Here is a 21737-nt window from a genome sequence, read left to right as displayed (position 1 = left end):
GTGATCTCATCTGACACTTTCACTTGCCTGCCTTAATTCCTAGATAATTATGGATAAATCTCCATGATGAAAAGTCTTCTGTGCCCCTCTGCCAATGCGGCTGTCCTGGGTTTAGCAGTAGCAGTCATTTTTCTCTTTCTTGGTAGCTGGTGCAGTGCTGCGTTTTGACTTTCGGGCTGGGAGCAGAGCTGAAAAAAATGATGTTTTGGTTTGGCCAAGGACTTTGTGAGCCTTATGCTCTGCCAGGGAGGAGGGAAGCCGGGAGGAAGCAGAGACAGGACACCTGACCCAAACTGACCAAAGAGGTATTCCATACCACAGCATGTCATGCCCAGGATATAACTGAGAGTGACCCGGAAGGACAGGGGGTCTGCTGGGTCGGACTTGTTGTTCGGTGGGTGGTACTGTACTCATTTCCCTTGCTATTATCTCTTATCATTGTTGTTAGTGGTGGTAGCGGTGGTGATTTGTGTTGTACATTGGTTGCTGGACTGTTCTTATCTCAACCCGTGGGAGTTGCATTCTTTCGATTCTCCTCCCCATCCCTCTGGGAGCGGGGAAGGGGGGGAGCCCCTGGGGAGGGGGGTGGGACGTGGGCCTCAGTTGCTTCCAGCCTCGCACCACTCACTGGGACTGAGTGCACAAGCTGTCTGGCTGGGTTTAAACCACGACAGCGGCTTAGAAAGCCTAGTAGCGAGTGAGGCGTGTACACTGACACACACAAGCACTTTTCTTGGATCATTTTACAGGGAAGTGCTGGGAGAGCAGACAGTAAGGTATGTCTCTGAGATCTTGTGTTGTGACTGATGCCCTGCCAAGCTGCTCTGTGTGGTTCCTGCCTCATGCACAACAACAAAGCCTAATGTGGAGAACATAGACTGCTTGTGGATGAGTTCCCATTGATTAGTTCCAGAACTAAAGCTCAAATGTCAAGTAGTGCAGATATACTGTCTCTGGCTATCTCCTGAATTAGAAGCAGTAACTTTTTTTGTTTTATTATTTGTTAAATTCAGCATCCTGAAAAACAATAGCATCATGTGTCCTTAATTCCGTATAAAGGCTTTTTCTGGTCAAGGAATCATTTATAGTGATACTGGGTACAGACAGCTCTTTGAGCAATTTCCCATGCTTTTAATAGTAAGTACAGTAAAAAAAAAAAAAAAAAAAAGAAGAAAAAAGCTGTTGCTGGGTGGGTTTTTTTTTTTGTTTCTTTGGTTGTTTTTACTTTTGTCCTGGGTTCAGCTGTAACAGTTCTTTATCTCCTTAGTAGCTGATGTAGTGCTGTGTTTTCAACTTTAACCTGAGAAAAATGCTGATAACACACCAATGTTTAGTTATTGCTAAGAAATGCTTACTCCAATTAAGGACTTTTCAGTCTCTCATGCTCTGTCAGTGAGGAGGGGCATGGGAAGCTGGGAGGAAGTAGAGACAGGACACCTGACCCAAACTAGCCAAAGGGGTATTCCATGCCACAGCACGTCATGCCCAGTATATAAACTGGGGAGAGTTACCTGGAAGGCTCAGATCGCTGCTTGGGTTGGGCTGGGTATCGGTCAGCAGGTGGTGAGCAATTGTGTTGTGCAGCACTTGTGTTTATTGCTGGTTTGTGGGTTTTTTTTCTTCCTTACCTTTTTAGCTTTATATTTTCTCCCCTTGTTATTTTTCTTATCATTGTTATTATTGGTTGTAGTAGTAGTACTTTTCTTTATACTTTAGTTACTGGACTGTCCTTATCTCAACCATGGGATTTACATTCACGCGGGAACCTGCGTGATTCTGAATTACAGGCTGGGCTTAAAACGTGACAGTCCTTTATGGGGCTTGAAGGGTTAAAATAGCAACAGATCTGACCGGAGTGTATCTAATCGTATTTGTGATAAGCATTTATTGTTTGGGATTAATAGTCACTCATCACAATGCTGATTTTTTTGCTCTCACAGTTGCTGTGCTTCATCTTGGAGTTTCATTATATCACACCTTACTTGCAGCCAGTATTGACTGTTTTAGTGTTTATGGGCTTTGGGGCCTGGGGTAAGGTTCTCATTTCACTGTACTTTGATAATGGCTCATAATACAATAGAATCATTGATCATAAAACTGATCTAACTTATCTAGTATGCATTTTCAGCGTGGCCATCACCTTTGGACTTTGGGAGGCATGTAATGGGAATTGTTAACAATTAGATCTCTTCCCCCAGAGGGCCAACCTATGGAGGAGATATCCTCCCCCAACTTCCTGTCCCCCACCAGGCTATTTACAGTAAATTTCAGGAATGTTAAAAAATTTTAATATCTTTTTGATGCCCCTGAAACTAGCCTGCTCCTTTTGCTGGGAAAAAGCATGTTGCTGAATATGCTGCTTGTGTTTTAACCACAGCCATACCACCCTGATAAGCAGGGTTGGGCTCAGGTCTTCTCTGGTTATCTCTTGTTGTGCTGTCTGGATTATATAATGTTTTTGCTTTCCATTTCCTCTATAGTTGCTGAGATATTTACAATTGCCTTCTCTAATTCACTTACTCCCAAAGATGGAATTAGCCCTCTTACAAAACTATGAAATGCGGTGTTCCATTCAATAATAGGGTTAAACCCTCGTTTAATCCATTTAGCAAAACTTCTAATCCAGGTCCCAGAAGGATACCTGTTGATAATAGTAAAATTGGGTATTACAGCACCTAAGGTGCACGCCCCCTTCCAGTTGGGGGGTAGAGTCTTATAAGCATTTTTTCCACATAACCAATACCATCCTTTCCCTTTAGGAACGGGCCACCATTGAACTATAATACCATCTATAGTAATAGTATTGTTAAAAATACTCTCAAGCCAGATTTGAGTATATAAAAAAATTTAATGAGCAAGCAGCAAGCAGACAAAACAGCGCTGGGCGCAAGGGACCTTAGTCCGCCATAGTATCTCTAACCAGTCCTGTGTGATCTGCATATATACAACACTCTTCTTTAAGTGCTACACATACCCCTCCTTGTTGTAAATATATTAAATCTAGTCCTCTTCGGTTTTGTAATACCACTTCTGATAGTGATCTAACGGATTTTTCTAAAGCAGTTATTGATTGTTCAGTTCTTACCAGGTCCTCGTCTACTGCCATTCTTAGTGCTTTAAATTCCTGGCTTTGTTGTATCAATGAAGTTACTCCTGTGCCTACTCCTACGCCCCCTAGGATCATTAAAGTAGCTAGTGTTAATGCCGTAAATGGTTCTCGTTTAGTTAGGTGGTGTTCCTGAGTAATGTATGAATCGTATACAAAGTTTTCAGGGTGATAAAAAATGTTAGGGACTATTGTTACCTGAATACAAAAGTCTGAGGATTCATTAAAATGTTTTAATGATAGGCAAGGTGTAACTCCTATAATGGAGCAGACCCAATTGACATTTTTAGCTGGTAATAACCATTTTGCAGGTTTTTTGGTTTTTTTTTTTTTTTTTTTTCAGTCCCTTTCTATCAGTATTGGCACATAACTGCCTTTTGTGTTCTGGAATCTTTCCTATACACAAACCTTTTCCCGTCACTTGGGTTAATGTAATTCCTGGTTTTTCTGTGTCCCATATGCACTGTGCCGGGTTAGTACCATTTGTACGTTGAGGTTTTTCAGTTACTCCCACAGCCTCATAAAAGGGTGGTTTCACCCCATAACACAACCAACAGTGTTCCGTAAGGTTTGGATTAGTTTTGTTCAACACCAAGTAACTAGCGTGCATTAACTTCCAAAGGGGGTCATTTTCAGGGGTTTTATCAGGAATTTGGGTTATTTGAGTAATTTTCATTTGAGGAGTCATTGTTACCTCAGGAATTCTCGTTGTACTATCCATTGTTTCTTCAGCTAAATCATCCATTAATACCTGGTTAGGGCCTACTGGCAGTGGATCATTTGGGACTATTTCCTTTTTTTATGAGAATTAAACTGCCCTTATCTGTTCCTGATTCCTTATACCTCACTCCCCACACTCTCCCAATTATCCATCCTACATCTCCGGGGTTGGTGACATTTAAAAAGAGGTTTTTACAATTTCCATGTCCTCCCCACCCTTGTGGTGGTCTCCACCCATATGGACCCCACTGAACTTTTAAGTATTCATCTATACTGCTACCCAGTATCCAATCAGGGGCTATGGTTTCACAACCCCAATAACCGCAGTAATAATGATTAGGGTAGTTACAGTGTCCCTTCCCAGGATTTGACTTAGGGCACATGTAGAATCCCAGGTACGCCTAACATCGGGGTCTTGGGACAAGTTGACATAGAGTAGTATTAAAGCTTGGTTCTCCTGGTGTTATTTGGGTTGTGATAACCTGTTGATCTTCAAATCGGAGTAAGGTCCACTTAAAAGGTTGGTGGGGTTGGTAATTCATTTCCTTAGCCCATGGGGTAGATGATATAAGCAGAATAAGCAGAATGTCTAGGATGTGCCAAAAAGGGTGGAATCTTTTCCATTTCTTTGTTATTGATAGTTTTGGATTAATTGTACCAATATTATTCCTCCAATTAGAACCTTGGGTATGTTTTTTATAGGGAACTCTTAAGTCCCTTTGAATATTGAGGCAGTTCTTCCAGTACTCCCGTGTAGCTCCAATGACAGGAGTTAGTTCTCCACAGTATTTTACTTCTCTACCTCGCTTGTCGACTCGGTTGCCTCGAGCCACGAGGGATAACATCTTCTCGGTAGCAGGGGTAGTCTTCAGGAGAGGGAGTGCTATTTTAGGTGTTTGCCTCCGTTTATACCCGGTTCCTTTTTTGGAGTAATAGTTTAATATATTTAATTTCTATATATACGTCAATATATTCTATTACCACTGGTTTTGGCACTCCTGCAGATAACTGATTTTACACTGATCTTAGAATGTTATTGTTTTTGTTCCTTTAACTGAAAATCTCCTGTGACATTCTTTAACAGTAGCTTCCCATTCTTCCTCAAATATTTCCCATAACTCAGGTACCTGGTACGGTTTCCACAAAATACTTTTATAACTTCTACCTTTGCTTCCCCCCAATTGGAATCCAATGGGGACTGTCTACACTTATAACATAATAATCGTCTTCGTCCAGCAGAACAATACCAGTGTTTTTTTTTTACACTTCTCACATTCAATCAGGACCCAAGCAACATGAATTCCTCGATGTTGATTAAGAACGCTTATTTTTCCACATATACAAGGTATATATAGCGGAAATTGCATCTAACGCAATAATTCAACCTTTGGTTGTTCCCAGTCTAAGCTAACTATATTTCCAGCTGATATATAATAAAGTTCCTTCTGCCTAGGGTACTCCTGTATAAAGTCCCATGTATCAAGACCAAACCATTTCAATGCTGGATGTCCTCCAGTTCCCCTGGTATCAGCCGCTTTGAGATCTCTACGTCTTTCTTCTTAAGGTTAATTTCAAATCTTCCGGATTTCCAACGGCCTTCCACTGATCTTTGGGTAAGGGTCCTTTTACTCGTGACACATGCGTCCACCCTTTTTCAGCCGTTCAAATCGCTGTATCTGTAGTCAAGAGAACAAGAAAAGGTCCCTCCCATCGAGGGGTTAAAGGATTTTCTTTCCATGCTTTATCACAACCTCGTCTCTGTGATCTATATTATGTATACGCATGTTGAGGGGTGGTCTTTGTGAGAGTATCCCTCTTTTATGTAGTTTGTCCCTTCGCTTGGCTAAGCAGATCAGATACGGTTCCACTGTTTGATCTCTTATTGCTGGATGGGTTTGAGGTCTCTCTAAATAATAAGGCATTCCATATAACGTTTCGAATGCTGATATTCCTATATCTGATCTTGGATGAGTTCTAAGATTTAGCAAAGCCAATGGTAGACACTTTATCCATGACATCTTTGTTTCAATCATTCATTTTGTCAAGATCTTTTTTATTTCTCCATTCATCCTTTCTACTCCCCCTGAGCTCTGAGGATGCCATGGAGTATGATATTCCCATTTAATTCCTAATTGATCTATTATTTGTTTTATTATTTTAGAAGTAATATGTGTGCCTTGGTCAGAGTCTATCGTTTCAGTTACTCTGTATCTTGGAGTTATTTGTTCCAACAAGATTTTAGCTACAGTTTGTGCTGTGGCTCTAGACGTAGGAAAAGCCTCTACAAAATGAGTAAGATGGTCCACTATAACCAATAAATATTTATATCTTCCCACCTTTGGCATTTCAGTAAAATCTATCTGAATTTTTGCAAAGGGTCTTGTGGCCGCTTCTCGACCTCCAGGTATATGACTCCTTAGCTTTGTCTTATTTACCTTTTGACATATGGGGCAAGACATGGTAATTCCCTTAGCAATATCATAAATACCTATTGTCATATACTGAAGTGCAAATTGATCAACCATTGCCTGAGCTCTCCAATGAGTCTGTTCATGTATTCCTTTCATGAATTGTCCTGCCAAGGTTTTTGGAATCACTTCCCTTCCATCCTCTAATTCCCATTTACCATCCTTTTCTACTAATCCCATCTTTATCAACTTTTCCTTTTCTAATTCAGTAAACTTATGGCTCTGTATTTCTTCTACCTGCTTTATCGGCATTAAAGCTGCCCGTTTAGCTTCTTCATCTGCCAAATTATTCCCCCTTTTAGTTTTATATATATATATATATATATATATACTTTTTTTTTTTTATGGCTCTCTGGTAACAGGGAGGCCATCCTTCACAGCAAGGTCTGGCATGGCATGTGTCCCCACTGCTCCACGCCTGCTGGGTTGCAGCCAACAGCGGAGCTAAAGGTTCTTCTTGGTGGCAAACACAGAGGCCAACCCAGTCTTGCCCTTGATTGCGGTAGCAGGCATTTGGTCAGCCTCAGTCCTTGCACCTTGTTGTCAATGCAGTTTCACCTGCTTCATCCAATAACAAGTTGTTATTATTGCAAGGCACACACACAGATTTACATTAGCAGAGTAACTATTACAGGGTGCAGCAGCATGCTGAAGATGCTAATGGCAGCGAGGAACTAGCTGAAGAAATTTATTACCAGTGGAATTCTCCCACCCTCTTAATTTGTTCCATTACCTGCTCTATAACACTACCATTGTATTAGAATATTTCTATCCTTTTCTTTAGCATTTTCTAGCAGCTACTACAAATTTGCATACTCTAACATCTCTTTTACAAGTGACAAATCTATACAATACAAGGTGTAGTTTCTTATTAACAAGTGGCTAGTAAATACAGGTGGTTTTATACACAAAATCACAGCATCTAACAATAGCTACTTTACAAGCACACATATTCAGTTGCCCCCAAGTGATGTTTAGCAGTCATTGGTTTTTCTCTTCCTCTATCTCATCCTGCTTGGGGTATTCACGGTCAGCTCCTGTAGCTGAGGCATCAGGTTCCTCCATTCGTCTGTCCAGCTCATGGCAAGGCTTGACAAACTTTGCAGGCAGTCGCCATGGACCTGTAGGCAGGAGGACACAAATACACCCCCTCCTCCAGGTTATCAGTTCTTGGGAAGTAGACAGGTTAAACGAGGAGTTTGCCGCATCATTGCCCCTTTTTTTTTTCTTTTTTTCCAAAGCCGCTCACCCTGCTTTGCACAGCTACGAACCAATGGCCTGCTTGCTCGGCAGCAGCTACAGCTGCCTGCCTGCTTCAGCAGGCACCAAAAATATCTGCCTGCAACCGCACTTTTGCATTAACCCTTTCTTGCCCGAAATGTTAAACTGCTACCCATTAAAAACTTTTATATCAACCCAACAAGAAAGAAAAGAAAGGAAAAAGAAAAAAAAAATACACAGAACACTGTCTGCCCTCAACACACACACACACACACACGTATGGGATCCCACAAGCACAGTCCACACAACTACAATATTTGAAGCACAAAATCCAGACAATCATTACTCCCACTACACAATCCCATATACAGAACGTGGCAGAAGGATCCTGTGGAGACTAACAAGAAAACCAGCTCCGAGAAGCATCATCACAGTGTGAGGTGGCAGGCCCAACCTTAGCGGGCGTCCCCCCCCACAGAGGCTCTGCCTCCCCCCACATTGCATGAGGCTTGGGCTTTTATACTGACCAAAATGCACACTCATTCTGACACAGGTGGCCAGCCTATGTTGGAAGAAGTAGCCAGCAGTATTTATAAGGGTCTCCAAAGGTCGATAGAAACTCGGACATACTTATTTTTACCAGCTTCTAGTATATGAATATCACAGAGCCAACTTCCTCCTTATATCAGGCCACGAATTGGCAACAAATTGGGTTCTCAACAAAACTTGCCCAGCCGGGTTCTCCGGATCCATTCCAGAATATAATTGGAAACTCTTTCTTAATCTTTCCAAACACTCAGTGGGGTTTTCATCCTTTTTTTTTTTTCTCTGATGTTCACTACATGCTTTATTTATATTTTGCCCTCTTGGCACTGATTCTCGAATTCCTTGAATTATAATCGTTCGCAAATCCTGCATATGTTCTCTATGCCTTTCATCCTGGTTATTCCAGTTTGGCTGCTGGAGGGGCCATTTTACATCTGTTGCCGGGCCCTGTTGGTGTTGTTGGTCCCATATTCTCATCCCGGCTCGTCTAATCATATCCCATTCCTCTGCAGTAAATAAAATTGCCAATATCGCCTGCAGTTCTTCCCAAGTATAAGTATTCGGTCCTAAAAATTGATCTACCCTCTCAGCCACTCCAAGGGGGTCTTCTAATAAATTACCCATCTCCTTTTTAAATCTCCGAACATTTTCCGAATTCAGGGGTACTGAGACAAATCCTATCTGTGGCTGAGGTCCTCCCATTGAGATTTCCCATAGTGGATATAGGAAGTTTTCATCTCTTTTCTCAATTCTTTTACGAACTGATCGCCTCATCAGTCGCGGGGAAAACTCACAACCCTCAATAGGGTCAGATATATCAGACCCCGTTTCTTTAGGAGCCGTAGGCTGAGGTTTTTCCACCGGGGGTGCCGGTTGGGGGGGGGGCGGAGGAGGTATATAAGGAGGAGGAGAGAAGGGGACCTCTTCCTCTGAATCATTTTCCTTTATTTCTCTCTTTTCTTTAAGAGGATATAGATTCACCTTTGTTTCTGACCCTATCCACAAACGGGCATAATCACTTTCCTCTAAATCAAGAGGCTCCTTTGAATTAACATATATATTCAAGGCTTGACATATCCAATCCTCAAAGGACCCAAAAACCAGCCAATATAAGTGAACTCCCCTAATTTGTTCCCCCCCTCCCCCCCCCCATATCTCCAGACAATAATGTATCATTTTTTTGCCTTATCCTTCCCTTTCCGAGACGGATAGTCATCCCAAAATTTTAGCATAAGCCCCAAAGGACTGTCCGGCGGTATCTGAGGCAACCTTAACTGCACCCCCATACCCCGCATAGGATCAGAAGACTTGCTCTTCTTCTGTCCCATCTTCCGGTGTGCTTCCTTTCACACACTCACTCTTTTCCCTCTTTTTGTGGCCCAGTCCCTCGCGGGATATGGGAACCTCACTGCTCAGAGGTCTGCACTCTCTTCGTCCGGTCGGCTGCTAAGCCCTGTGGACGTCTCACTCACACACACCAGGATTCACAACCCCGACCGAACAGATCTCCGCTTATACTCACGTTTCCGTGACTTCGTTCGGACTTCGTGCACAAAGGATTAAGGGGTTGTGGCCAGTTCTTTTGTCTGTTTGCTGAAAATCAGGCTCGTCAATAGAGAAGTCGAAAGAGAAACCCCGTCGGAGCCGCTTTTAAACGCAAGCGGGGCGCCTCTCCGAAAAGAGTTCTCCGCCGCTCTTCTCTATCCGAGTCACGGCACCAAATTGTTAAAAATACTCTCAAGCCAGATTTGAGTATATAAAAAAATTTAATGAGCAAGCAGCAAGCAGACAAAACAGCGCTGGGCGCAAGGGACCTTAGTCCACTCGTTTTGCGCGCCAAAATAAAAAAAATTCTTCTCCCTTATAACCACACTGGTGCATATTCATGGCGTTACACAACACGTCTATACATATTCATGACCCATCCCCGCTTCCTATGTTAATGAGCTAAGAGTCCTGTGCGCATGCGCAGTGCCATCTGGTGGTCGTGAGCGAGGGTCTTAAGATGAAGTAAACGAGTCTTCCTCGGGTCTGAACTTTTCACCTTCAGTTTTGCACATGCTCCCTGGTAGTTTGGTCTCTGTCCAAATTGTAAAGCTGGTCGCCGCTGGTTTGGAGGGTCCAGACAGTAGGAGCTGAGTTATGGCTCCTTCCTCTTATCAATGGCCTTGGTCCTCTCATCCTGCTCTGGCAAGCACGGTAAATGTTGAGCTCAGGCAGTAACATACACAAGCAAACCTGTACGGCTACCCCCCCTTCGAGGATGCTTTGATGTGCAAACAAGAACTGGTTCAGCGAGATTTACCACATACTCACTTTGATGAGCAAACACACCCCATCACAGTATGATTGCAATTTTAATGGTGACCTACATCTGTGGCATTTAAACAAGCAAAATTTCTTACCCTGGTTTCTGATGTAATACATCTTTGTGCACAGGTATAATATTTATTACCTATATTAGGATTAACTATTCCAAATTTTAAACTGTCCTTTGAGTACAGATTACTAGTGTTCACCCACAAATTTGTCCATGAGACAGTGTTAGGAGTTGGAACTCCAATTAATGGGAGATTCAGGCTTTCTCCTGATTTAGGCAACTGTGCACACACCCAACAGTCACTACGATTAAAAATATTAGTAACATTCTGCACTAATTTCAGGTATAAGTTCTGGTCCCAAGCTTGTGTGCCAGTTATCATGAGTCCAAATTATGACTTATGCAATTTCATACATAAGGGTCCTGAAGGTTTGATCCGCCATGTCTTCTCTGGCTCTGGTGCTTTCTTAATTCTTGAATAATGTATCCAAGCAGGTTGTTCCTTTATCTTCACTGCAGTAAAGGTGGTCAATAATCTCTGGTACGGTCCGCTCCACTTCTCCTGTAGAGGATCTCCTGAAAAATTCTTAACATAAAGCCAGTCTCCAGATCTGAAAGGGTGAATCAGATAAACCTCTTGCTCTTGTCCCTATTGTTCTCTTATTTATCTCCTCCAATAGTTTTCCCAGACTGATCAGAAGCTGTCGGAGATAGCCTTCTCCCACTTCCTGAAGACTGTCTCCTTTAAACTGGGACTGATATGGTCTTCCATACAAAATCTCAAATGGGCTAACCTCTTCTTTTGACCGGGGTTTAGTTCGAATTTTTAATAGAGCTAGTGGCAATGCCTGGTACCAATATAAATTCGTTTCCTGACATATTTTACTAATTTGTTGTTTAATCAGATGGTTCATCTTTTCTACTTGCCCACTGGCCTGAGGCCTGTATGGAACATGTAGGTGCCAATCAGTTTCTAATTTTTTGCTAATTTCTTGTAACAATTTTGCACTAAAGTGCGAGCCTCGGTCAGAAGAAATTGCCTCTGGTACCCCAAAACGAGCTTATCATCTCGTTAAATAATATTTTAATCACTTTTTTTGCATTATTTATTCTATAAGAGAATGTTTCTGGCCAGCCTGAAAAAAGTATTCGTTAAAACCAATAAGTATCAATAACTCCCTTTTTTTTTTTGGTAATTCAAAAAAATCTATTTGCCACTGCTGTCTGGGTAACTTCCTCTCCCAGTTGTCCCAGTTTGATTTCTATTTTCAGTCTTAGGATTATTCTTGAACTGTGGTGTATAGATTCCTTCCTACAATTTGTTTGTCTAAATATTTATGCAAAGAGTTGCTACCCCAGTGAGTTTTATTATGTTCTTCCTGAGCTAACATCCAGAGCTGGTTATAGGGGATTACAATTGGCCCATCAGGTATGTGAGCCCAACCCTCTTTATTTTCCTGTCCCTTTAGATCCTCAATCAATTTTCTATCCTCTTTTTAATATCTAGGTTTAGATTTTTCAACTGTTAGTTCGCTATCAGGGATTAAGGACATGATTTGAAATTGTTCAGCTGCTCGTTTGGCTTCAAAATCGGCCAAATTATTTCCAATTTCCTGATCAGAGTCACCTTGTTGATGTCCTTTACAGTACATAATAGCTACTTCTTCAGGTAGCTGAACAGATTCCAGTAATCGTAGAATTTCTGTAGCATGGTTAATCTGTTTCCCTTGTGTGTTCAAAGGTCCACATTCTTTCCAGGTATCACCGTGTGCATGGACCACACCAAATGCGTATTTAGAATCAGTCCAAATATTTATCCTTTTATCTTTATCCAGTTCCAGGGCTCTTATTAATGCTATTATTTCTGATTTCTGGACAGAGGTGTTTGCAGGGAAAGGTTTAGTTTGTTTTTTTTTTTTTTTTTTACCTGTGAAGTGGTGGTAACGGCATATCCTGCCTTTCATTTACCATTTTTCTTGAAGCTACTACCATCAGTAAACCAAGAATCAGTTCTGAGGGTCGTTTACTTCTTCCAACAATCTTCATCACTTCTGGCAGCCTTTGAAGCACGCACAGTAGATGCTCATACCAGTTTAATTGGTTTGTTAGCACCAGAGACATAATAATCCTCCCATCCTCCTACTTATCAGTTTAACTGTAGCCCATCCTGGACACCTGCAGTTCCCAGATACCCTTTATCCCTGTGTCCTGTTTTTCTAGGCTGTTTTTTTCTTAAAGCTATGTCAACTATAACGATTTATCTTGTGAGAATTCTCAGTATGTTCTCTATCTGCACTCTCTCTATATATTTTTCTCTATGTATCCTGCACCTCAGTAATTTTCCATTGCTACTGTTACAAAGCCATCAAACTTAACATTACTTAAAGCTACTTCTAAAGATTTCTATATCCCATCTTGTAATTTTGTGGCCCCCCCCCCTTGTCTCAACAGTCATGAGTGGCAGGGTGTGTGGGATCGTATGGGCAAGCTCCAAGGCCAGTTGGCCCCTCCAGACCTTGGGAACTTCACCCCTGAACAAGTGTGAAATCCAGAAAAATTAGCAGAGCACTTAGAGAAGGTTTGCTGTTGACCTTGCAAAAGCAGAGGGACAACTTGCTGCAATGTGCTGGGACTTAGCCTACACCTACAGAGCCCTGCTCTGTAAGGAGCAAAAAAATGATGTCTCTGGATCTGATGGCAAAGCAACAGTCAACACAGCTACTCAAACCCCAAGCACAGTAGCTCCCCCAACTCCCAAGACAAGGACAGAAGCTACTCAAACCGCAACAACAGACACTGCAGCCACTCCAACCACAGGGAAAGACACTGCAGCTGAACCAGAGGACCAATCAATGCCAATATCACTTGCCCCCATAAGCATGGGGAAAAGCAAATGAGAAGCAGAAAAAACAAATCCTTGTCCTGGGTTCAGCTTAGCAACAACTAAAAACATCAGTGTGTTATCATCATTTTTCTCACTGAAGTCGAAAACACAGCACTGCACCAACTAGTAAGAAGGAGAAAAAGAACTGTTAGAGCTGAACCCAGGACACTTGTGTAGTGAAGGAAGATGGAGACACAATGAATGAACTAGAGGGGGTAACATTTGAATGAGAGGAATTAGTACAGGAATCGGAGGAAGAGGTAACTTCTCCATCCCTGACCTTGACTGAGCTGCGGAATATGTGAAAAGATGTCAGCCGTCTTCCAGGGAAGCACATCATCACCTGGTTACTCCGATGCTGGGACAATAGGGCTGACAGTAATGAACTCGAAGGTAGGGAAGCCAAGCATCTGGGATCACTTGCTAGGGAAGGGGGAATTGAGAAAGCAATTGCTAAATAGAAATGAGCCCTCAGCCTCTGGAGGTGGCTCTTGGCAGCGGTGAAGGAAAGATTTCCCTATGAGGACGATGTAATGTGTCTCCCAGGCAAGTGGACCAGGATAGAGAGAGGCCTCCAGTACCTGAGGGAATCGGCCATTCTAGATATGATCATTTGTAGGCCAGATGCTGGGAATGCACCCCTAGATCCAGATGAAGTCGAATGTACATGACCCATGTGGCAAAAGTTTACACAGATTGGGTTATCATATGTCCACTTACTGGCAACAATGAGCGTGAGGGAGGCAGTGGCACCAACAGTGGATGAAGAGAGTCATCAACTCTGGGAGCTTGAAGACAATCTAGCCACTTCCTTCATTTCAGCTGTAGAAAAACTACTGTCCCAGGAGTTCAAGCAATTGAAAGACAATATATCCAGCCACCCATGTGTACTGACCCACATCTCATCTATTAACAGAAGGCACCCTGCTGCCTGAGGGAGAAGATATAGGATGTACACTCCACGGGGCACCCTATAGTTTTACCTGTGGGATCATGGAGAAGACATGAGAAAGTGGGATGGAAAACCTACCTCAGCTCTGGAGGAATGGGTGCATGTATTGAAGAAGAAAATAACGGTCAATGATGATCCTCCCAAGGAAGTTGCTGCTCCAGTCTTTGGTGAGCAGCTTCCCAGATGGAGTGGAAGGGTTTATTTCACTCCACTTCCTATGGTAAGGAATTACAATCCCTTTGTATAAGAAGTAAATGAAGAATCTTATGATCACTGTTAGATGGGCCCTGCCTCCAGCCAGGTGGAAGAGAGGGACAATCAGGTTTACTGGACTGTGTGGATGAGATGGCCTGGTACATCAGTCCCACAGGAGTATAAGGCTCTAGTAAATACCAGTGCACAGTGTACCCTGATGCCATCAAGCTATCAAGGGGTGTAACACATTTGTATTTCTGGAGTGACAGGATGAACCCAAGAGCTGACTCTACTAGAGGCTGAAATCAACCTGATTGGGAAGGAGTGTCAAAAGCACCCCATTGTGACTGGGCCAGAAGCAGCAGGAATCCTTGGCATACACTATTTCAGGAGAGGGTACTTAAAAGAACCAAAAGGATACTGATGGGCTTTTGGTACAGCTGCTTTGGAGACAGAGGAAATTAAGCAGCTGTCCACCTTGCCTGGCCTCTAAGAGGATCTTTCTATTGTGGGGCTGCTGAAGGTCGAAGAACAAGTGCCAATTGCAACCACAACAGTGCACCGGTGGCAATATCGCACAAACCAAGACTCCCTGATTCCCATCCATGAGCTGATCCGTAGACTGGAGAGCCAAGGAGTGATCAATAGGACCCACTCACCCTTTAATAACCCCATAAGGCCAGTGCAAAATCTAACAGATAGTGGAGACTAACAGTAGACTATTGTGGCCTGAATGAAGTCACACCACCATTGAGTGCTGCCGTACTGGACATGCTAGCACTTCAGTATGAACTGGAGTCAAAGGCAGACAAGTGGTATGCCACAACTGATATTGCCAATGCATTTTTCTCAGTTCCTTTGGCAGCAGAATACAGGCCACAGTTTGATTTTACATTCAGGGGTGTCCAGTACACTTGGAATCGACTGGCCTAGGGGTGGAAACACAGCCCTACCATCTGCCATATGAAATATATAAACCTTTAGAATCAGTTTTAAGTAATGTTAAGTTTGATGGCTTTGTAACAGTAGCAATGGAAAATTACTGAGGTGCATGATACATGGAAAAAAGAGTACAGCTAGAGTACATACTGAGAACTCTTGTATAAGATAAACCATTGTCGTTGATGTAGTTTTAGGCCCTTATGACTTTAGTACAAAATGACTGTAAGAAAAACAGGCTAGAAGAACAGGACATAAGGATAAGGACTATCTGTGAATGGCAGGCGTCCAGGGTGGGTTGTAATTAAACTAACTGATAAGTAGAAGGAGAGGAGGATTGTTATGTCTGTGGTATTAATGAACCAATTAAGCTGGTATAAACATTATTTACTGGGTGTGCTTCAAAGGCTGCCAGAAGTGATCAAGACTGTTGGAAGAAGTAAAGGGCCCTCAGAGACCACCACCACAGTTCTGTACGCATGAGGGGAAACTTTCTAGAAAATGATGTAATCTCTATGTAGCCTCATGAATATGTATATATACCCAGTGGCTATATAAGGACGGCTTGTGTAGCAATAAGGGAGACGCACATTAAGAGGAGTTATCCCCCTTGTCTCCTGGCACCGCAATAAAGAATACCTGCTTGTCAACTTGAAAGCTTTGTTGGCGAGTTTTTTCCTGGAGTTTTCTCCAAATCAAGGTTGATCCCTCAGCTTTTGGAGTCAAGGATGCAGAGGATCTGAGGCCAGCTATACCTCAACTGAAAAAGAGATACTGGCAGCCTATGAAGGGGTTCGAGCTGCTTCAGAAGTGATTGGTACTGAAGCACAGCTCCTCCTGGCACCCCGGTTGCCTGTGCTGAGCTGGATGCTCAAAGGCAGGGTCTTCTCTATACATCATGCAACCGATGCTACATGGAATAAGTGGGCCACACAAATCACACAACGAGCTCAAATAGGAAATCCCAGTCATCCAGGAATCTGAGAAGTCATCATGGACTGGCCAGAGGGCAAAGATTTTAGAATGTCACCAGAGGAGGATGTGATGTGTGCTGAAGAGGCCCCATCATATAATAAACTGTCAGAAAGTGAAAAGTAATATGCCTTGTTTACTGATGGGTCCTGCCGTATTGTCGGAAAGCATCAGAGATGGAAGGCAGCTGTATGGAGTCCCCTCAGACAAGTTGCAGAAACTGCTGAAGGAGAGGGTGAATCAAGTCAGTTTGCCGAGGTGAAAGCCATCCAGGTGGCCTTGGACATTGCTGACCGAGAAAAGTGGCCAGTACTTTATCTCTATACCGACTCCTGGATGGTGGCAAATGCCCTGTGGGGGTGGTTGCAGCAATGGAAGCAGAGCAACTGGCAACGCAGAGGGAAACCCATCTGGGCTGCTGCACTGTGGCAAGGTATTGCTGCCTGGGTGCAGGAGCTGGTGGTGAAGGTACGCCACATAGTTGCTCATGTACCCAAGAGTCAGGCCACTGAGGAACACCAGAACAACCAACAAGTGGATAAAGCTGTTAAGATTAAAGTGGCTCAGATGGACTTAGATTGGCAACATAAGGGTGAATTATTTTTGGCCCAGTGGTCCTATGACACCTCAAGCCATTAAGGCAGAGATGCAACACAGAGATGGGCTCCTGATCGAGGGGTGGACTTAACAGTGGACACTTGGAGGGTTGGTGTTTGCTTCTTGATGTTATTAAGATAAGTCCATGCACGTTTGATTAGCACTCTGTTATATAGATGAGTGGTATGATAAGGCCATGAGGAACTTTGCATTTAGTGTGTTGTTTGGGTGCTTGTTGAGATGAAGCTGTGCTAAGGCTGGAGTTGAAAGCATCACGCAGTGGTGTTATCAACCTTCCTGTCTGCTGAGCGAGGCAATCCTGAGCTGTGCACCTGAAGGACTTCCACAAGCATCAGGTGCTCTCAAAGCAAGTCCTGGCACTCACCGAGAGTCATCACTTTTGCATGCATTTAAGAATATCTGCTTCATTCTTCTGATCTCTTTGTTTTTTCATAGTGAGTGTTGAAAAAGTAGAACTAAAGGGACTAGCACACAAGAAGAATGAAAGAAATGCTGTATATTCCTTTGAGGTAAGTTGGGGTTTTTTTACTATGAAAGAAGGGAGGATAATAATACCTAAGGAGGATTTAAGTTCTCAAACCTCATTGCTAGATCCCAGAAACTGGTCTAGTGGATCTCCTGTGAGATAGATGGTAGCATTTTTTAATCAGTGATTTGGAAGTAGTCATATGATGCTGGTTATGAACATATGTGGATGATGCAGAGATTGTCTGGTTAGTGGGATACAGGCAAAGTAGATATAGATTCTAATGCAGCAAGTTATGGCTAAGTATATATTTAGGAGAAAATATCATGCCACACTTATAGAACAGTTATCTATGTGCTGAATGCAGAAGCTAGAAAGAATTTAAGTCTTAATATGGACAAATGTGAATTTAAGGCACTTTGGGCACTGCTGCACATACAGAAAAAGAGGTGGGATGGTCATGTAGTTTTGCATGCAGTGCTGAGGGGAATGTGAGACTGGTGTATCCTTCAGGCATTACTGGTTATAAAAGGGGTATTGAGGAGTACAGAAAATAGCTCTGGAAATTATTCAAAGCTTGAGGAAAATGCCATGTAGTGAGAGACTTAAAGAACTTGACTGAAAGATGATTTTCAGTATCATATAAAAGCATTTTCAAAGGTAAGAAAATGTTATACTGTAAAGGGGGCATTAATCTATCAGAAAAAGGCATAACAGGAACTGTGGTCTGGAAATTGAAGTCAGACTAATTCAAACTGGAAATGAGAATAGTTTCTTTTGTATGAGGGTGGTTAGTCACAAGCTGCTAGAAATTGCTTCCCCCCCACACCCCCCCCCCTTTTTACTCATCTTTTGGAGGTCCGGTCATTGCTCAGTTTCTGTGGAGGGATGACTTCATTCTGTGAAGCCTTGTGTTAATAGTGGACACTGAATTCTGGGTGCTGGTGAGCAAGAATGACAAACTGCTTGTCTCCCATCTAGTTGGAATGATGTATTCCAAAATTCAAAACACAAAGCCCAGAAAATGTCTTTGGTTTGCTTAATGAGGCAGCGGAGCCAAACGGTGAGAAAAGGAGAACCTGAAAGCAAACAGCAGAATTTCAATTCTCTGCAACTTCTACCAAAAATAAAAGGTTATTAGTTAAAACTACCACCCAAGATAGAGCATCAATTCACCATCTGCTTGTGGTGTTGACAGTGTTAAACTCTGTGACTTAGTTCATGGATAATGTTCTGAATTTTCCAAATCCCATGATTGTTCCAAATATCAATATTAGAAAGGAGTTTTTCAAGGGGTTTTAAAAAGTCTTTATGAAGTATGCAGTTGTGGTGATTCCAGTTGCATATTAGCATCTTGTAAAGCATCTTTTCCTATTATAAATTTTTCTTTAAATACCAGAAATTGCTTTTATCAGCTTTTTACTTGACAGCTTATAGCTCAAAGAATAGTATGTAGTTTAGTTAAGCTAATAAATTGCTGTTTGCTTGGTTAGAAACCCAACTATTAAATGTTTTGCTTGAGAATAGAAGGTCAGTAGCGTAGTTTACTGTTTTCAGCATCACTTCCCTGTATTTATGGTTCATATTTTTGTTTTATAAGTATTGAAAATTATAACAAGTTGGCAAAATGGTAGTCATAGCAAATATTGGGTTATTACAAAGCTAGAAAGTTCTAGTTTTTTCTGAAATTTCTCATGTGTCGATGCAGGAGTCACAGACAACGCAGGAACGATCAATGTGATCAGCAAATGCCAATTTAGTACAAAGCTTTAACTCCTTATATGCCATTTCTTACAGGCACAGTGATTTGGCATATTATGATTGGGTACATGTCTTGAAGACCCTTAGTGACTAACACATAATTGGTTAAGCACAGGTGTGAGAACTTGACCTCAAAAGCTTGCTAACAGTCCACAGTTCTCATTAACTCAGTGAATTACAGCTTCTTCTTATCTTGCTTGCTTAAGCTTCCACGGGCCTCTCACAGCCTTGCTGTATCTTTCAGGATTATTCAGTTTATGTACCAATTATGCATTCTCCCATGAGAACACTGTCTCCACACTCATGAATCTAAAAAAGTATTAATTTATCATGAATGTAAAAAAAAAAAAAAAAAAAAAAAATACCAAAAAAGCCCCACCAAACAGCAAAAAACCCCACAGGCTTTGTAAAACCAGAAACTGCTTAAGTTCTCTTTATCTTTTCCTTTTTTTTTTTTTTTTTTTTTGTAGCAGCTCTTTAGAGAGGAAATTCCTCCATTATGTAACGTATTTTGAAATACTCTTCTCTCACCAGTCTTTTTGGCAGCATTCTGATGGCTGGAAAAACTTTCTGTATGTTTTCAGTTGTCATTGAAACTAGTGCCATTTGAGATGATGGTCTCCTGATTCTTAACACATAAACCCAGCTTTCTTCCCTAGCAGTTCTAACTGCTGAAGATCCATATTCTTCCCAAATGCCATGAACAGATACTTGGAGTCTGAAGGCATTTATCATTGGCCAGTCTCATGCTGATGTCCTTTGTGCCAAGAAATCCTGGCTTTGGCTCAGTTAGACTAATCATCTATCAAGCAATAAATGCCTTTGTATCTAAGAATGTAATAACTTAATGCATATGAGAAGGGATACTGAATCTTTTCCTTCTTCTAGGGCATATACAAGATGGTGTCTAAAGAGCATAGCTAGAGCAGGAACTGCAGGTTTCCTTTCTAAGGCTATACCTCTCTTTGCAGTGGGGTGATTTACTGCCATCTTCAACTTTGCATGGCATATGGAGTTGTTTAACTATAAATGAGTTCTGTTGTGCTGTGGTGAGTTGTTCATATTGTATATCAGATTCTACAAAGCAGGTGTTTTAACAGTGATGAGAGGAAAAAAAATCTATTACTTAGTAGTCTGTTGCTTAATACAACATCTGCAGTGTGCAATAGCTGTGTAAACTATGGAGTGCTTTTTTAAGCATTTAGAATAGCTGTTAAGTATAATAGCAAGAACAGGGCAGTGAGGGAGAACTGAGTAATAGTTACTTGTGCACAAAGAAAAAAATTTTCCTTATTGCTGTCACACATTGCAAACTTTATTGCAGTCTGGGGGGTGACATTTGATACTTATTATTGATCTTTTGCAACAAAATTTAAATCCCTGACCATTAGTTACTAAACTGAATGCTGTTTACTTCCTAAGGTCCTGTGGTCTGATTCTTCAATGACATTGGTAACCAAATCTTCCATTGAAGTGACTGAATTTATTTCAAAGGTAAAGGCAATATGAAAAGTACTTTGAACATGGAAAGCTGTTTTATTCCTGCATGTAGTTTTTATTAAATGACATTTTTTAAATTAGACTGAATTTCATAAAATGTTTGACTTAAAAGTTATTGTGCATCGAATCTCATATGAGTAACAAGTCCTCTTTTCACTTGTTATTTGTACTATACTCTACATTTAGCTATCTCAGCTGTATCCAGAAGAAAACTTGGAGAAATTCATTCCTTGCCTAGCTGGTCCAGATTCATTTTGCCTAGAACAGAACCACACGGACCTGGAATCAGACCTTAGGTATGCTGGGATTTCTGTTGTTGTGGGGTTTTTTTCTTGACACTTGGCTTTTTTCACCAACTGAAAGAAAAAAAACAAAACAATCATTTTCTAAGATACTCTCAAGAAATTACAGCCTGATCCTAAGCATTATTTCTTGATGTTCTACTAATTCCAGTGCAGAAGAATTTTCCAGGAATTCTTTATTCAGAAACATAGATGGTAATAATATTCAGTATTAAGCTTCCTGGAAAACATTTCCTCATTCCTTGTTCAAAACAAATAGGATTTGCAGAAGCTTGGTTTGAGATCAAAAAATAGCCCAAACTGCTTTAATAAAAAACAAAAAAAACCCAAACCCACAACAAACAAACTCACACCCTAAAACTCAGCAAAAAGATAGCTGCCTGAATAGTCATCCTTCTGTACTGATGGATGGGTTGTGGGGATTCCCCCCCACCACCACCCCTTTAGAGAGGTGTGATTTTTTTTTTTTTTGTGTGTGTGTTTGTTTTGTTTTGTTTGGTTTTGTCTTTTTGTCTCAGTTGTTTTAGGCTGTCATGGTATTTATTTTACTTTACTTTTTAAAAAGTAGGTGTGTATGTATATGTAATAGCATTACATTTGTGGAAGCCATTAACAAATAAAATGTTTTTAAAGCATTAGATAGTACCTCCTCGAATTATCACAAATCGCTTGGCCTTTATCTAATCTAAATAACCATTTAAAAAAGTCTTCATCTGTTTCAGGTCACATCAGTTCTCTCTTTCAAAATACTGAAATAGTTTTGCTAG

General features: G+C 41.5%; 1 protein-coding gene across 1 annotated transcript in view; it reads left to right on the top strand.

Annotated features, from left to right (window-relative positions):
* LOC133207227 (zinc finger CCHC domain-containing protein 14-like) overlaps positions 1-21737 on the top strand; it is a gene marked incomplete at its 5' end in the record, with an annotated part of 71203 nt that overhangs the window by 36589 nt on the left and 12877 nt on the right. The window contains 3 exons of the mRNA XM_061343954.1: positions 17377-17450; positions 20591-20662; positions 20855-20964. Coding sequence (XP_061199938.1) covers positions 17377-17450; positions 20591-20662; positions 20855-20964 — 256 coding nt within the window. The remainder of the gene's footprint in view (positions 1-17376; positions 17451-20590; positions 20663-20854; positions 20965-21737) is intronic.

The sequence above is a fragment of the Neopsephotus bourkii genome, unplaced genomic scaffold (assembly GCF_033783945.1).
Source record: "Neopsephotus bourkii isolate Nb327-2 ecotype Australia unplaced genomic scaffold, CSIRO-AGI_Nbou_v1 NB_1835, whole genome shotgun sequence".
NCBI lineage: Eukaryota > Metazoa > Chordata > Aves > Psittaciformes > Psittacidae > Neopsephotus > Neopsephotus bourkii.
This window is presented reverse-complemented; position numbering and strand designations above follow the sequence as displayed.